Below are 18,814 nucleotides of genomic sequence, written 5' to 3'. Positions count from 1 at the left end.
TTAGTGTTGGTATATTTTGGTTTTCTATTTGAATATCTAGTTTTGGATAAGATTCGTGAACAAAAAGTAAGTATATATATATATATATATATATATACATGATGATAGTAACATTCATTAGTAAATGGCAAATTAAGGAGCTAAACCTGGGCATCTCCCTATGCTATGCTCTACATATATAACATTAATTACTTGGCGCTACATTTTGACTTTACGTACTTCATATTTATTATTATTATTATTATTATTATTATTATTATTATTATTATTATTATTATTATTATTATTATCTATTAGGCTACGTTTGTTTATAGAAACAGGACACTGAGATATAAAATTATGTTTGGCAGAGGAGATATGAATAGAGACAATGTCTCAAAAGACATTGAATTAGTGTATTTTGTGTCCATCCTGACAAGGACACTACCAAGAGATACAACTTATTTTTTTTCTTTCATTATTCTTGTTAATTTTTCATAATTATATTTTTTATTGTTATATTTTTCATATCAAATTTTTTAATAAAAAAAATGAGAATAAATTAAATTTTTATAATTTGTTCTAGTTTATCACCAACAGAATACAAGAACACAAAATGTTGTGTCTCTATCCATCAGTGTCTTATCTTATCCTATTCTCAATATCTTATTCTGTTTTATTCTTAAAAACAAACGCAACCTTACTTACCTCCATCTCTTTGGTTAGTTAAGTTTGTAGTTAGGTTTTTTTTGGACAGTGAGTTTTTGGTTAGGAGGCGTGATTTGATTGGGCTTCCTAGAATGGGCCCAATAAGGCCCAATAGAAAATGAAAGAAAATGTAGGTGAGTGAGTGGTGTGGTGTGTCTGACAAGGTTGGTTCTTGTTAGGAGGAGTTGGGACCTCAAAATGTGAAATCAATAAGAAACCCTCTCTCTCTCTCTCACTCACTCACTCACTCTCTGCACTCTTTTTCACAAGAAAGAGTGTGTGATATGGTTGTGGTAAGAATGAAGAGAAGGAGAATCATAGCAAGCTTGGGTTTTCTAATGTTAATGGGCGTTGCTGTCTATTTCAGGCTTTGGGCCATTCACTACAGCATCTCCTCTGATGACTCTGAGCTCCTAAGGTTACCTTCCAATCCTTTTCTCATAATTTAAGATTCCTGCCACTTTGATTGTAATTTGTGGTTCTAGTTTGACAAAGCAAGTTTGTGATCATAATATCCCCTTGTTTTTGTTGCCAATTGATGATGTTTGCAGGCGACAGTTTGACATTGCTAACAGGGAAGCAATGGACGAATCTGCGGAGTGGAGGCTAAGGTATGACCAGGCTGTAGATAGGGAAAGCAAGTGTTTGCAGGAGCTTCAAGGGGTATGCTATCTTCCTCTTCACTTCATTCCACATTAACATTTTCAACCATCTATGCATCTCTTTGTAATCATTCTCTACTTGTGTATGTGGCAGATTAAGGGTACTAATAATAAATTCAAGATCCTGCAAAAGGTATGCCTTTAGAAAGTATGAATCAAGTTTCATTATAAGGCTTAGTTGTTGTTGTGATATCAAGTTTGTTGTACTTGAGTGCTCTAACATTGACATTCAACCTATCAGGAGAATGCAATCTTGCTTGAAAGGCTGGAAACATTGAAACGTGAGGTTGAAGACCAAAAGCTCAAGTGCAATTCAAGAAAGCATTCATGATGTCAAGTAGACTTCTTATTATCAACTTCTCCTCACCTCAAGTTGTTTATTTTCAACCACTGCTATATAGACTTATAGAGGATTTCTGGTCTAACGTTTTCACCTCAGAGTCACCAAACAAGAATCCACCAAATGAAAAATATACATGAACCATATACTAATCTTCACACTTTGTTATCATCAGGTCATTCTCCTCTGGATTATGCCTTATAGTTTTACATTGTTTTATTTACCTCAGAGAAGAAATAGCAACATTTTGTATGCCTCATATGTGTTAGGAAACGAGCGAAAGCATAACAAGAAAATTGACACAAATGATGTAATGCATGTGTTTCGAAATTGATAGAATGTTAAAAATTTGATGTGTTAGTCGACTTATGAGCAGAAATGATTAACCTTTTAGTATTTCTGAATAAGAGAAAATAAAGTGATATTTTACTATTAAGTATTATTAACATATGTATCACAAGAATGTTCAACCAATGGTGCAAATTCACAATTGATTTTGTTAAGTGAAATTTACCATGGAGAGAATCTCAATTTTATGTATAAACCAACCATCTGGGATATATGATGTACTATTTATTTTTTCCGGGGGGAGGGGAGGGGGTATCTTCGATTTTGTTAAGTGTAGGGACTTCTTCTTCTCTCTAAAAGGACATGGTGTAGGGGCCTTTTATTTCTGGACATCATGTAGGGCCTTACATTGATTCCAAATCAATAATTAGGCATCCAGTTGTCAATCTAATGGGCCACTTATTAGGTCCTTGTTTGACACTGCCACAAGTTGAAAAAAAAAACAGAACTCTCATTATCTTGTGTAATTCAGCAAATAATCTTTTTTTTTTTGTCAAGTGGATTGGACAGCCCCAATCCTAGACATAGCAAATAATCTTTCAAATAATGTATTAGACAACATTTTTTTTTTTCTGTAGATATCTTAAGTTTCCAGAGATTCATGTCCCCAATAAAACCTTCAAGAATTGATTAAAAAAAGCCCAATAGGCTGAGTGATTGTTGGGGTTCCCTTGAAAAAAGAAGAAAAATGGAACACAAGTGGAATAGAGTTATAGTGGTAAAGTCTCTATCAAGTGTAGCTTGTGAGTGATTGGAAATGGGACCCACCCGCACGAGGCTGTGATGGAGACACGTCATCAGAATCTATGTCGTGTTTGGATGACCCCTTCAAGCCCTTTTACTTTGGCTAAAAACTTGTATAACCTTCTCACACGGTTTTCCCAGATAATGACTTCTTCCTCCTGTGCCTCTTGCTTCCATGGGCCCCACTTTAAAATTAAAAAAGTAAAAGGAAGAAAAGAAAATTAGAAAAACTAACCCATCATCTCTCTTTTAAATTTATAAAGCTACTTGTTAAAGTTTCTTTTCAAAAACTTTATACAAACAAATACCTTTAAACACACTTGTTAGAATAAAAAGATTCAATGAAATCGTTATTGACAATTTGTGTAAGATAGTGGAAGTAACATGTTTATACATGCATCTTGTGAACACACATGATGAACATTATTTTAATTGAATAATAGGCTGCATATATGATGAAGTATATCTTATCCATCATGACATATAGACACAAGGGTGGCACCAGATAATTCAATATCTAAAATATATCCAACGAGTGGTAGTGGTTAATCAGCAGAAAATTGATAATTGTGTTGTTCAAATATGTCCGTTTATAAAACAGCTAATAATATATTAGAAAAGTTTTTAAATGTATTAAAATACTGATATTTCAATATTTTAATGTTGATTTTAATTAATATATATTATATATTTTTTATAATTAAATTTAACAGTTAAAATTATAAAAATACCAATGTACTTAGTATACTTGAAATTCTTTTAATATATTATACTTAAATTCAATTTTCATTTTGTATCATAAAGGGTGACAATAGTGCTTACCAGTGACCTTCATGGCAAAAGATGGAACAACTCAACATAAGTGTGTGGTCTATTTGGTATAGTCCTTAAAACTATAAAATTTTCCTTTTTCTCCATTCTCTTACGGAAAAACGAGTGATGTATTATTATAGAAAAAATTTCAAGTGTATCGAAAATATTGGTGTTCCAATTGTTTTAACCGTTGATTTTAATTAATATATATATTATATATATTTTTTATAATTCAGATCAACGGTTAAAACAACTAGAATACTAGTGTTTTCAGTACACTTAAAACTCTTCCATTATTATATATTGTTTGAAGAACAAAGTCAACAGACTGATATGTACTATTGTACTCAAAGTTTCCGGTATAGATTGTGACATGAATAAAAAACTTGCGAGTTGAGACAGTTTGTAATTTTATTTGGACTGCTGGAAGAGAGCCCGAGTTTGTGTGGCTGGTCTGGAGGCCGTTCTGATATGAAACCCGAAAATTAGGTCCGTAGGCGAGTTTAGTGAGTTTGATGTCGTCACTTTCCATTGCTGTGTTTAGAGAGGCTTGTAATTTATGTTTGGTTTTTTGAGTCGAGTTTCGGAACTCGGAAAATTTTGGGCCATCCCGTGGTTGGGAGTAGGGTGCGTCATCTGTTGGGGGTGGATAACCGTTTCGTGGTTTTGGTCGCTTTGACATGCGCTCGTCGTTTTTATCGGGAGAGGTTTCGTCAGTTACGCTTTCCCAGGTGTCATAATGACACTTAATGTGAAGGGATGTTTGGGTTGTTTTTCTGCTTTTGCCTTTCACCTTTTTATCTTCTTTGGGGTGTTTTTGGTCTTTTGCTTCTGTAACAGTTTTTTATTTTCTTTTATTTTCCCTAGTTTTCTTTCTTCACATTGCTTCGCATTTTCTCAATCTACTGATTTCGCATTTTCCTCTACCGTGGTGTGTCCCGCGACTTGGGTTCTGTTGTTTAAGATTACAATGACGAGGTGTCAGAGTTGCCTGGGAGCTGTGGAAAAGGGCCGACGAGGTCAATTCCCATGTTCCGAAGAGCCGATCTGCCATTATGGTGCTGAGCTTTTGTGGGGCGGCTTGGTAAAAATCGAAATGGATTTGGCACTTGTCGCAACTTTTGACTAATTATAGGGAGTCCTTTATGATGGAAGGCCAGAAGTAGCCTGATCGGACGATTTTTTGGGCCAGCGTTTCCCTCCTACGTGGTGGCCACAACATCCTTCATGGACGAAGTATGTAGCCATGTCGTCGGTCACTGTGGAGATATCATGAAAGCTGGTTCTGGAGCCATTTGAGAGGACGTTGAACCATTTGATTGCGAGGACGGCCAGGGTTACTGGAAAAGCCATGCACTGGACCGCGTTGGTAGCTCCTTCCAAGTTCATCCTGGCCTCAAAGGCCGTTAGGTGTTCCTGAAAATTTTTGGTCCCGTTGTATTTTAGGTTTTATTCTTGTCAAAGCCCTTTGGAAGCTTGGCTCTTAGAATTCTTTCGGTGAAAGGGGTGGCTCCCACTACGACATGTTCGCTTCTTGCTCGCTTGGTTTTCCGGTGGAGCCGTGGTCGTCTTCTTCACGTCGGCGTTTCGGGTCCCAGAAAATGCTGCAGTCGTGTCTCTTGCTGTGTCGTTATTCGGGTGACCTGTTGTTTCTGGTTTCACGATGAGATCGGGTTCTGGAAGTCGCATGGCTTCCGTGTTCCGCGTGATACCATTCCTTGGTCGTAACCCGACCTTCGAGGTCTTGCACCCGGAGGCATAGTTCTTGAATTATTTGGACTACTTTTTCTCCCTAGCCGTCGGGGGCCCAGGTTTTGTAGGGTGGGCGGTTGTCTTCTTTTAGTTGTTGCTGGGACGGGATTGGTTGGCGATGTACAATGCCTGTTATCTTTCCATGGGTGGGAAGGATGGTCTCCCGGTATTCAGGAGTTAGGCTTCGTGTGTGTGAGTTATGGTGGTGGCTTGGGAATTTTTTTTGGGATTATCAGTCATGCCGTCACAATGTTTCAGTTTCTACAGACGGTGTCAATGTTTTGAAAGTCTCTGATACGGATTGTGAGATGGATCGGGAACTTGCAGGTCGAGACAGTTGTCAAATCGTCTGATTGGAGCAATGAGGGGTAGTACCTGTAAAGACACTCCGATATTTAAGTCAGTATGGATCTAAAAGGTATAAAGTGTGTGGAATGAATGACGTACTTGAAGGGGCTTTGGCTCTCCTATATTTAGCTTGATGGAAGTTATCTCATCGTCTTATCTTATTTAGCTAAGATAAACGAAATATTTGAATTTAAATAGTGGTTAAAAGATGTAGAGGCCAGTTTAAGCCTTTTAAAAAGAAAGAGTGGTGCCAACTCCAAGTATCCGAGTCGGAGGTCGTTCTGAGTGCGGGATCTGAGGATTCGGTCCGTAACAACTATCATAAAAACTCAACTTTTTTTAATTTTATAAAAAAAATATTGAATATAAATGATTTTTATTAATTATTTGATTTAATCAATTTATGTCCACTTCTCCTCCTCTCCCATATCAATAAAAAGTTAGAATGCCTACAAGAAATCAAAGAGGTATGTGTAAGTGTCAACAACAATGTTAAGATGGTAAAGATAATAGTAGCCATACACATGAAGGAGAGGACAGAATGGAAGCAACTGTACATTGAATGCAAATGAGGCACATATATACTTGGATCCATCAAATTCAAAACAACTAGGGCGGGCCCACTTAATTACTTCCTTTTAATATTTCCTTTTTTTTCTTTTTTTACTTTTATCTTCTTAATATTCTTATTTATTTCATTTGGAAATTGACGTTTCCTTGACGAGATCGTAAAGCCATGTTAAGTTCAGGTTATAACCAGGCCATGGAGATAGAGTGTGAGTTATTTATGTTTGTTTAATATCATGCATGGATAGAAAAGCATGCCATATTTGGTGGCAAAATGGTGGGTCCTGAAAACAAGACTAGTCCAACCTGAATGAATGAAGAAATACTATTAATACTGAAGAGGAAACTCTTATTGTCACCTTTCCTCTTGTTTAATTTCCTCCATCCATCGATCTCTATTCTTCTTCTACACAAATCACTTTTCATACACTAATAATTTATTCTAAATATCTTCACTTCGATATCAAAGTATATATAATTTATATGCAGTCATTTCTTTTTCCTTTTTTTTTTCTCTATATGTATGAGTGTGTGATGTTGTAGGCACATTCATATAATAATTATTGAGGCAATTAACGAAGAGATGTCGTTGATGATACGGTTTCTTCATAAGCTGTGTCACATGATCCAACTCAAGATCTATTTGTTTTGTAGGGATCCTTGTGTTTCGGATTCTGTCTTCTCAGTTTCCTAGAGTTGTATTGTATACACTTAATGCTTTGAACATGGAAGCTTCAACCTAGCTAGCTTAGCTTGGTTCCATGGAATTTTCTTTTCTTTTTTGGGTGACATGTGATGATGAATAAATACGATGACAAACAAGGTTGGACATGTCCAAACATCCCCACTTCTACTCATGTATGCTTCTAGCTAAGCTCCAACTAAAATTTAGAAAAATGTACAAACTGGGTTTTGATGCTTTTATCTAAATTTATATATAATAAAATAAAAAAAAACGCACACAACTAGTCATTCATTACTTTCCTTCTATACGCATAAATGAAAAAAAAATCACGTGCAAGCAATAAATTTTAATAATGTATAACTAGAATAAGGAAAAGTATATCAATATATTATCTACTAATTTATTGTCAACAATAATTAATTATTATATTTTAAACACATATATAAAGAAATATATCTAAAAAATATATTTATAAAAATATTTTTATTAAACATATTCATAAAAAAAATATTTTTATTAGATACATCTATAATGATACTTCTATTAAATACAATTATAAATAAAAATTAGCAGAAATTAGTAGAAATATTATTGATAAGATAACAGAATTGCTAGAATAAACTCTTTTACGCATTGAAAAAGTAAAATGTGCATTAACTTCTATTAATAATAAGTTGCATTAGAGATGTGGTAATGGAACTCCTTATTTTTTAATATTAACTCTTTTAGATTAATTTTTGTTAATTAACGTCACTCAAAAAAACCCTCATGTAAAGTATATTTTCTAATATAAATAATGCTAGAGAATTAATTTATTTATTTTAAATTGTAATTTTTTAAATTTTATAAATATTAACTGATTAATTAATTTTTATAAATTATTTTGTAATGATGTTATGAATTTGAATGTAGTGAGAGAAGAAAACAGCCCGGCAGCCAACCCGCCGCAACACATGCGTAAGGGCACCGTCGATGATGTCAGCCGCACGTGAAGCAACCCACTTTTTTTATTTTTTATTATTATTAGGTATTACCAAACAAGTCTTTAACTTTACCTTTACTTTACCATGCATGGCCCCACGTTCTCACGTGTGCCTTGTTAAATATTATCTTATCTTATTTCATTTGTTTTGTTGTGTCTTGTGTCATTGTGTAGTGAGTCAAACTGGAATAATGTGTCTCCCTTCTCTTCTGCTTCTTCTTGTTAGTCCATATAATTAATTAATAATCTTTCTGTTTCTTATATTAGTTACCAAATAGCATTATTTTATGCTTGTCACGCTCGGAATCTAACCTATTATTGACTTTGTGTTTGACAACTCCCTCTGCCTTTTACAATCCCGATATCACCACCCATGCTTTGCTATCATATGTGCTTTTTTTCCTTTTCTTATTTCTTTCATTAAAACTATTAATTATATAATCCATCCATACTTTGCGGCATCACCATGGGACCTGTGTTTCGTTGAATTTTCTTCTAGATTTGTATCTATTATTGTTGGTTACAAATTATCAGTAATATTAGCTAATAATCTATTTGTAAAGTATTACTAATTTGGTAAAAAGATGTTTATTGTGTTTGTTTCTAAGAACAAAACAATGAAAACAAGAAAGAATAAGATACTGATGCAGAGACATAAAATTTTGTGTTTTTTTATTCTATTTAGTGATAAATTAGAACAAATTATAAAAATTTAATTTATTTTTATTTTTTTATTTAAAAAATTTGAGATGAAAAATATAACAATAAAAAATATAATTATAAAAAATTAATAAGAATAATAAAAGAAAAAATAAAAAATAAGTTGTGTCCCTTGTTAGTGTCTCCGTGTCCTTCCTGTCAGGATAGACACATAATATATTAAATCAATGTCTCTAGAAATATTATCTCTGTCCATGTCTCATCTGCTAAATACAATTTTGTGTTTCAGTATTTTTGTCTTAGTGTCCTATCTCTATAAACAAACGCAACGTTTAACGTTCCTAACTCAAATTTCCATGAGTGATTCTTTAGATGAAAAAGAGAGGACAATACCATGATTTAAAAAATAGAGAAAGAAATTGTTTGAATAATTATGATAATTTTACCCCATAGAATGACAGTTGTAAGCATAGTTTTTCAAATAAATTTAAATGGTGTTAGGTTTGTATTCCAACAAAAATCTCAATTTAGATGTTAATGTTAGGAAACTTGGGTGGAGGCATGCACGTTTAATTTAATTATCTGTGATTGATTATTTTCCATGTGGCAAGTGATTAGTTGATGAGAATGATGGATCATGATCCCTGTGATAAAACTTCTCATTAAGTCAACTCTACCTATGTACATATGTTTCTCTAACCCGTGATTACACACCCGGCCCCTTCAACTAACTAAATATTTTCCTTCAATTTGTGCTTTAATTTTCCGGGTCAACCAAGCTAACATTATTATTTTGGGAAGATTATTAATCTCTGTGTGTCTCATGAACTGAAACTTGTTCACATTTGTTCACCTCATTTTTCTTGGGTTTACTTATGTGCTAAGCTACTATATCGTTTAATATGCAATTAATTAATAAATGCATAAGAAGGTTGAAAGACCTTGCTTCTAGTTTTTGCATTTTTAACAAGGAGCAAAATAAATACATATTATTAAACCTACCATATTGCCACTCATTAATATTTGAATTTGACTTGAAAGTGAAGTTCCTAACAAAACCATGCACCAATTTTCCACCAACCAAACCAGAACAGAAAGACCCCCCAATTGATTATTCTGTTGACAAGAGTTATTATGTTTACATACATTTTGGGGCTAAGGGCCAAATTTAATGCAACATGAAACTGTTTTATATGTATGTGATGGCAGCAACAAGACAAAAATGTAAAAATATCTTGAGGTTAATTGCAGAACAACAACAGAGTCACTTTCTCTTTTTTCAATTTAAGTGTTTGCAATTGATACACAATACAATAATACAGACCAATCTATTTATATCAGGTTCTCTACCCTTTCAACAAAATTTAGAACAACAAAGATGTGCCAAGTCAAAATTGAGAAGCAAGAAGGAATAAAGGATCAAGAGTTATGATCACTGCAATAAAATCTCAAAATCCAAAATACAAAATATGTCTCCAAGATAGATCATAGATCGAGAAAGAATTATCTTGGAGAGTATGATATTCAAAAATCAGATCCTTCCTTCCAATTCTTAAGGAAGGGGTAAAAGGGGTCATAAATGGGAATATAGAGGATTTGATAAACCAACTATACAATTGAAAAGGGTAAAAAAGAATTGGTTTTATTTTTTCTTCAACTACACTCCTACATTGTCACTGCTGGAATCCATTAGAATAGTCAATCTCTTTGTTGTTCTTGAGAAATCACTGCAACAATAACATAAAGGACAATGAGATAAACATGTCAAGCCTTAAGTTGGATTTCAATTTTGCATTTCAAGGGGGTCTTACCTGAATGGTTCATCTCCAAGGTGTTTGACTGCACCATTTATGTCTCGGTAGAGCACATGACTTAGCATCTCGGATTTTTCGATGCCAAACATGTCTGCTAGCTTTCTGTGCAGTTCATCGTACGAAGCAAGCAACGAGAGGTCCAATGTCCGACCTACATCTTCCGATTCCATAAAAACTTTGCAGTGACCGGTCTCCAAACCGGCCTCGGTTTCTTGACGGTGATCCCTATACCACGGGAACCTCTCACAAGAGGAGCGTTCTGGTATACCTTGCTGATGCAGAGCAGAACCAGAACCATCAGAAAAATTATTGAGTTTATCAGCATTTCCATCGGATGAACTATTTCCGGTAAGAACAGGGGAGACAGCATCACCAGAGCTGCTGAGAGAGAGCTGCTGCTCTGTGAGAATCTTTTGGCCAAAAAGCACAAGCTGTGGTGTCTTCCCTTCATCTGGTTTCTTTGAGGATTGCACAGAACTCGCCATAGATAACAAGCAAGAGACACTTTCACTGGTGCTGGGTTTTTGCAATAGTAAGTTATTGGGGACCCTGATTGGTGTAGCAGCGTGATCAAGAGACGGGAAACCAGCCGAATATAGACCTGACTGCAGTTTACTGAGGTGGAGATCTGATAAGGATATACCATAATGAGCATGCCTGGCTCCCTGCATGCCAGCAGGAGTAGTTTCGGGTAGACAACCATAGGGGTTACTCGGACCTAGAAGGTTGCTGGAAAATGTTGGCACATGAATTTGGCCATCAAGGGGAAAATCCGGGTGTTGGGGCAATCTTAATTTCTTCCGCGGCGGTGAGAAAGGTGAAAGATGAAGGGCAGGCATGCTTGATACCAATTCAACAAGCCATGGACTCACTCTTCTCACATTTTGAAGTAAATCTGGTTCGTCCCATGTAACCTATCAACATATTCTTAAGAGAGTTACAAACTTCATTGATTAGGAATCATGCATTGTATGGTTGAATTGCTTCTTAACATTATTGAGCGCAATGTGCAAATATATATTTATAGTTTCTACCAAATTCAGCATATTTCAGAACTATGTAATGTTCTGTTCTAGTTTAATATGTTTGTTACCTGAAGAAGCCTCCAAGGTGAGTTAGGCCATCCAAGGGGATCAGCAACCTGAACTGAAGATATGGTACCCATAAACCAGCTAATTCGCGACGAGTCCTCGGTTTCAAAGGCCATCTTGAACCTTATTCCAGAGCACCACCTAATCTGCAGTGCAGCTTCAACCAGTGAGGCCTTCACACAGAACTCGGGCGTACTCGCGCGAGGGTAGTAAACGACCTCAAAAGGTTGCTTGTTGGCAGCAAGAGTAGCAGCTTCAATGACTGCTTCAGGCCGCACTTTTCCCTTCCCCATCATTCTTGTGCCAGTGTCCAATCCATTTCTCAAGAGCCTCATATCATCCTCCTTCAGAAACCCTGGAAATCCACCATAAGGCATTGGACAATTTCCACCGGCTGGATTCCAACCTGAAGAAGCCTCAGGCCCACCTCCTAGACCCTTCTTTGCTCTCCGAATCCCAACACACAGTTCCCCATTGTCCGCCCTCAAAAACACAATTGAGTCCCCAGCCACAAGCTTCTTGTGATTCACAAAAGTACTCCAACCGGTAGTTAGGAGGTGCCGCCTCGGCGTGCCCCTATAAATGTGCCTAAACTTCCACGTCTCGCCGTGAACATCTTTTGCAAGTATGCTCTGTACCGGAGGGTCGGCCGAGTAGTCCAGCCGCGGGAAAATGGTCTCGGCACAATACCTAGGAACCGAAAACCCCCCACCATTGTTGGCATCAGATTGAGTCAAGGTCTTTGCAAATGAAGCAGGCTTATCCTGAGCCTCAGGTTCATGGATTCCACCTCCTCCAACAACACCAGCATCATTTCCATAATCAGCATCATTGCCACTGAGAGGAAGAAGCCTAAGCTTGGCATAGACCTCATCAGTCTCAGGATCAGCCATGTACTTCACAGCAGCAACCCTGCATGGAACCATAGGTGGAACCACTTTGGGGCAGGTCCTAAAGTTCACAGGACCACATGCATGCTCAGCATGGCCCTGAGGGAAGTAATAGACCTTTGTGTTCACCTGTGGCATCTGCACCATGCCACCTGCACACGCATGCCATAGCTGAGGGTCCAGACACTTCTCCACTGCTTCTCTTGTTTTCTCCTTTGACTCCATAAACGTTATCATCCTCAGATTAGCTTTTTCACTGCATCAAATCCTCACACTTTCATCAATTTTCCTTAATTCACCCACACTATTCAATATTCATGACAAGCAATTATCGGGTGTAGCCAATTTTTTTAATGAAAAAAAGAAGAAGAGAAAAATTAATTACCTGAAAAAGCATATAGGATCACAGTTCACAGCAAAGCTGAAACCAGAAGAAAAGCAAAAAATAAATTAATAAATAAAGTAAAATAAAAATCAGTGCCAATTACAAAATCAGGAAAACCTCAGAAAGTGGATGCAAACTATGAATACCATCCAATTTTGCTGACCGAAGAATTCAGACTCCAGAAGCTTCCTTCCCTATTTTGCTGTCAATTAAACCAGACTTCTTTTGTCTATCCACAACTTTGAAACAATTGGGGGAGCCGAAAAGGGTAGCTTTCATGGAAGAACGAGAGCCATGTGAAAGTCCATGGAAGAGAAACAGCACTTGAGACACACAATTTTTTTCTTCTTTTCTCTGTGGAGGATGCTTGAAAAGGAGAATTTTGAAGGAAGAGTTGAAATTGGAAGAGGCAGTGTTTAAGTTTACAATTGAAACATTGCCAAAAGCGTAAAAAAGAAAGAAGCTCAAGATCCAGGGAAAAACATAGTGTGTCCTGTCTGTGAGGTAGACAGTGAAGAGGAAAGAGAATATAAGAGAAGCAACAAAAGAATCTGTAACTGAATTGCAGAAGAATCTCCCCAACAAGATCTCTTCAAAGCTCCAAAATTTAAGCACAAAAAAGCTCACCCCAGAAGAAAAGGAAGAGAAGAAAAGAGAAAAAGAGAATTAAGAAAAAAATAATAAAAAAAAGAAGACAGAATTGTTATTTATTGTGTGTTTAGAAAAGAGAGTAGTTGGTGTTGAAGGATTGAAAGGGATGGAAGAAGGTGATGACGAAGTGTATGGCAGACATGGATGGTTGGAAGCAGAGAGAGAGAGAGAGAGAGAGAGAGAGAGAGAGAGAGAGATGATAAAAAGGCCAAAGTGAGAGACCCACACTTCTTAACGCAGCAGAGGAGACAGCAGAGGGGGCCTTTTCTTTTCTCTGTCTATGTTTTTTTTGTTACCAATATTTCATTTCATCTTAAACTTAATTCAATTTCTAATCTTTTCACATTTTTGTATTACATTACATTTTAGATAATAATAATTCATCTCTGTACCAGCTAGGATTACTAAGCAACCCATTTTATAGTTTCAAAATCTGTATTATTAAAAATTTTAGCTCAGTCTTAAACATTAGTATACCACAAGTAGTATTTTGATATAAATATTAATATAAGTAAATTATTAATAAATAGTAATATTTTAATACTTTTATAATCAAATCTTAATAATATTATAATAATGTTGTAATTAATCCTTCTTATTTTGATTTATGAATATTTTTCCATTTGAGGGGAGGACCGAAAATGTTTCCACAAACATGGCTTATGATTCTCCACGCAATTCAAATTACCTATGTACAGTAACAGTAACTCTCACAACAGTGTTGGGTAAATCTGGTAAGTACTTTCAAGTTTCAAGATTCCTAGGTTCTCAAACTATCAGATTCTCTCGCCTTTTAATATTTTTAGGTACGAGGTTTACGCTAACATTTACTATTCCTCACAAAATTCATATATGTGTTAATATATTTTCTTTTTTTAGAATAAAAGAAATTTTGATATTTTAATATATATTTTTTGGGATAAACTAATTAACTAAACTAGTTTGGATCCAACAAGTTTATGACAAAGTTCATTTTTCTTCAGCAATAATTTATTATTATAATAATAAAGCAAATAATTTTCAAATAATATTAAATAAAAATTGTATACTCCATATAACAAGGTAAAATAATTTATATATTGAATATTGATATATTTTGTCAAACATTTCCTTATTATTATTATTATTAATTTTTTTCCACACATCACATATAAATGATGTTTCGGTTGTTGGTAATGGGTCCACGCTTTCCGTGTAGATAGTGAGTCAAAGTTTTGTGTTATGGTCTCGTTAATATACAAATTTATTGATATCTAACATATTACATTACTTGTATAAAAAAAACTAATTATTAATCTGTTATCAATATAATAATATATATATATATATATTTAAATATAAAAATATGCATTAAATTATATGAAACAATATATATATATATATATATATATATATATATATATTATAGCTGATTTTTCGTATTATATTAAAGTATTTTTGTTTCCTAATTAACGTGTTATTAAAAAGAAACAATGATAATAGTAAGAGAAATGATCAATATACCAATTTTTAAATATGTATAAATATTTCTTAAAAATATTTTGTTCTAGTATTATAAATATTGACTTTTTCTTTAAGGAAGTAATTAAGAGTTCTTTGATTAAATATATTAGATAAGAGAGAGAAAAAATGAGAATTTTGATTTTTGTTCAATATATTTTAGTGCATTAAAAACTAAGAAATTTATATTTTGAGTGGTAGAATTTTGGACGCTTATTAGAATTTTGAGTGCATTAAAATATTTCTAATATTGGACGCTTATTAGACCTCCCAAGTCCCAACATTGAGATAGAATTTTAAGCTATTTCTCTTAAATGCATATCGGTAGCTACTTCATTTTGTTTTCCAGATTATGTATAGTGAGATACATTATTATATGGTTCAATTAATATCAAGAAATTATTGAACTAATACTTTTAAAAAAGAAGAATGTTAGGAGGCCAGTAATTTTAGTGTTTTGTAATTATTAATTAGCTATTAATAATATTTTTAATGGTATAAAATTATATTTAATTATAAAAAATTACTCACTTTTATTTTGATGATTAAGTGTTGGTTAGAAAACACAAAAATGATTGACCAGTAGACTTTTTCTTTAAAGAATACGTCCAAGAAGAATTAGGTAATTTTTTTTCTCTCAAAATATTATCACAATAACCTCAAGACGATTAATAAAAATGTCAATTATTATATTACATATATAGGTTAATCTATGAGCCTATGAGAGATATGTGCAAAGCCATTAAGCCATTGGCTTTCAATTAAATAGGAAAAAAATAACAAATAAATAAAACGAATCATCTTGCAAATATAATCATTTAAGCTATACTATAGGCTGGATAATATCTATTAATGGGTGCATAGCACGGTCCAATCATACCTATTGAAGTTAAAAACAAGCACTAGACTGTTGCCAAATGGAGCGGCACTAAACTTTTTCCCCTAATTTTGAGGTCATTGCTACAACAACGAAATTAAAAGTGGTGTGTTATTAATTATTATGGGTAGGCCAAATTTAACCATTCCACATATAGCATTTATCATTATGACTTGAATTCATTATTTTCTTAATTTTATTATATATATTTTTACCTATTGTTGAAGATATATTCATCATGTAACTCATTATGTCAACTTAAATTTTTAGAAATAATAATTTTATAATATAATATTAAATTTTTTATAATTAAAAAAATTAAAATTCAATTTTTGTTAAACTTTTAAAAAAAGAATTTTAATATAAGATATTAAAAAAATATACATAAACTTATAAAAAAAAACTATTACATAAAAACTAAATATGCATATTAAAAATAATTATTAATGTGTTTTTTTATAAATAATTATTTTTTTGGTAAAAATATAAATAAATTTTTAAGAGCAGTGATAAGAGGTATTCTAATTTATTTTATAAGCTTCAGATTTATTTCTCTTATTGAGAGAAATAATTTGTTATTCCCGGAGAGAAGCTAAGAAAAATCTTAGCCCACGCAAGCCTAGCTAAGACTCGGCGCTAAAATGAAACATAAAAATAAGAAGCATAAGATGATATAATTATAAGCAAGAAAGAGACCTTATAACCACCAAAAATAAAAAACAAAATAAAGACATACACCATTAGCTTAGTAAGGCCCAGCCATGCACTGCCCTAATTGATAAATGAAATATGAGTGGTGGTGGGGATCCCGGAAAGAGAGAGATATATAGAAAGAACACCAACAATGTTTTTACATCAAATTATTTATTTTTAAAAAAAATTAAAAATTATGATAAAATAAATTGGGAGACAACAAAGACTAAAATCTAGACATCTTGATTATATAGAAGCTCTAACATGATATTTGTGTCATCAAGAATAATATTTATAAAAAAAACATAAGTTTTTGGTAAAGCTAGATACATGAAAGATCCTCGTTCCCATTTAATTGCAAATTTACAAATAATGAATAGGTTAATTAAATAATTATGTGTAAGTTAAGTATATATAAGCATGTATATCCCGGGATTAGTTAGTTAATAAGGTGATGTCATGGAAACTAGACGATTTACCTAGATAGGTTTAGATGGATGTTGGCATCATTGAATTGAAGATGTAACATTGAAAACACATGGAGGCAGACGTCAAATTTAGGCAGTTGTCGATCCCATATTGAATTGGAACCTTTGCATGACCCGTTTTGTGTGCAAATTTGTACCCTCAATGTATTACTACTATATGGCAAGCATTGCAACCATCCCACCAACACTTAAATACACCCTTCATCACTTGTCTCATCTTCTATTTTAATTCTTCCATCTTCTTTGAGGATGTGTCTTCTTGCTACCCATGCATCCAAATCAAACAAATTTCAAAATAGTTTCTTCTTAATTTTCTTCCCCTCTCCCCAATAATTATATTGGAGCGAGATATCATTCAGTTAAGTACATAGTTAGATATTAGTTTCTATTTGATTATTAGTGATTACCCCGTTAGTTATCACTTACAGATTATCACCAGGTAGAAACTCAGGTGCAGTCGACTTCACGTGAAGTTGATAACTGAGAGTTATTAGATAGTTTGCCTGATTTGACTAAATTTTAATCTAACGGTTCTCAACTATCAACTTTACATAAAGTCAACTGCACTTGAATTTTTATCTTATTACTAACATTTTGATTTCATCGTCGTTAATAATAAAATTAAATTATTTTTGTAAAATTTAAAAATCTTAATGTAATACCATTTTTTTAACACAAAAATATTTGACGTAAATTTTTTAGAAATCTATTTAAGTATATATACTCTCTAAATTATCTTATTTTTTTAATGAGGAATGCTAGGAGCCAGCAACTTTTGAAATTTATAGCTATCAATAAAATTTTTAATGATGTGAGATTAGTGTAAAATTTTATCTAATAGTTCACTCTTCTTTACTGATTATATACTGGCCAGAATTCGATAAAGTTGTTGCCCCTAGTTTTCCTTCTTTAATTTCTCTTTCTCTGTTATTATATATATACCAGTTTTCTTCTACTAATTAAGTTATTGCCTTGGTCTGGGTCTATATCCGCACAACTGGTATAGCTATTAATACATCAATATATCATTATTATGGTTGTCGTGGCTCTATGTTTGTTTTTGTTTTTCTTATTCAATCTTGTTCTTGGTGAAGAGCCATGCCATGATGACTATATATATTGAAGGAACAGTGTCTGCAATAATTATCCGATCTTATCATACTTGGTTTTATTAGGATTTCAACTCAACATGTGAGGTGTTCTTTTGATTAATTAGATTACGTATGTAAGGATCATTATTCAAACTCTAATACAACTTTTAAATTTGTCTCAATAAAATAATTAATTATTTCAAATGACCAGATAAAAGAATTTAAATATTGCTTTGGACAGATAACTGAACGAAATTATTAAATTAGTATACTTAATTGAGCATGAAAGAGTAATAAGGCAAGGTTAAATAGAACGAACTTGATTCTCATAATAATAAATTAATAATAATCAAGTTAATGGTATGAATCTATTTTGGACCAAAATTTGAAAAATAATTTCTTATGAAGAGGATATCATCTAAAGAAAAAAAAAAGTCTTATAATAAGATGTTAGATATTTTTATTATTATAGTGGTGATTATTTTTTTTTAGTATTGACAAACAGGTCAACTTGACTTATTTAGATTCGACTCATTTAAATATATGGGTTAAACAGGTTAGTCCGTTTAAATCTGTCTTATTTATGGATCATAATTTTTTGAACTATTTATGGCCAACTCAATAGGTTAAACAAGTTGGTCTGTTTATCCTTTTATTTTATTTTTTTAAAAAATATTTTGACAAAAATATCACTTTTCAATAAAAAAAAATGGGTAAATAAACTAACCGATGAATTTAACCCATTT

The 18,814-nt window shown here is 33.2% G+C and overlaps 2 protein-coding genes across 3 annotated transcripts; one reads left to right on the top strand and one right to left on the bottom strand.

Moving 5' to 3' along the window:
* Positions 1 to 829: 829 nt before the first annotated feature.
* Positions 830 to 2,049, top strand: LOC112728971 (uncharacterized). Its single transcript, XM_025779342.3, has 4 exons — positions 830 to 1,105; positions 1,239 to 1,350; positions 1,444 to 1,482; positions 1,591 to 2,049. The coding sequence occupies exons 1-4, from the start codon at positions 972 to 974 to the stop codon at positions 1,678 to 1,680; spliced, it is 375 nt and encodes a 124-aa protein (XP_025635127.1). The 5' UTR covers positions 830 to 971; the 3' UTR covers positions 1,681 to 2,049.
* A 7,948-nt stretch (positions 2,050 to 9,997) lies between these two features.
* LOC112728970 (auxin response factor 18-like) lies at positions 9,998 to 13,813 on the bottom strand. Of its 2 annotated transcripts, XM_025779340.3 has the most exons (5): positions 12,915 to 13,813; positions 12,769 to 12,804; positions 11,496 to 12,639; positions 10,400 to 11,316; positions 9,998 to 10,315 (listed from the first exon to the last, which is right to left on the bottom strand). In XM_025779340.3, exons 3-5 carry the CDS (start codon positions 12,618 to 12,620, stop codon positions 10,246 to 10,248), a joined length of 2,112 nt encoding a protein of 703 aa, XP_025635125.1. In that variant the 5' UTR covers positions 12,621 to 12,639; positions 12,769 to 12,804; positions 12,915 to 13,813; the 3' UTR covers positions 9,998 to 10,245. The 2 variants fall into 2 exon arrangements, with proteins under 2 accessions (XP_025635125.1, XP_072066450.1); XM_072210349.1 differs by lacking the exons at positions 12,769 to 12,804; positions 12,915 to 13,813 and having other exon boundaries at positions 11,496 to 12,762.
* Between the last annotated feature and the right edge of the window lie 5,001 nt (positions 13,814 to 18,814).

This window comes from Arachis hypogaea, chromosome 12, assembly GCF_003086295.3.
Source record: "Arachis hypogaea cultivar Tifrunner chromosome 12, arahy.Tifrunner.gnm2.J5K5, whole genome shotgun sequence".
Lineage (NCBI taxonomy): Eukaryota > Viridiplantae > Streptophyta > Magnoliopsida > Fabales > Fabaceae > Arachis > Arachis hypogaea.
This window is presented reverse-complemented; position numbering and strand designations above follow the sequence as displayed.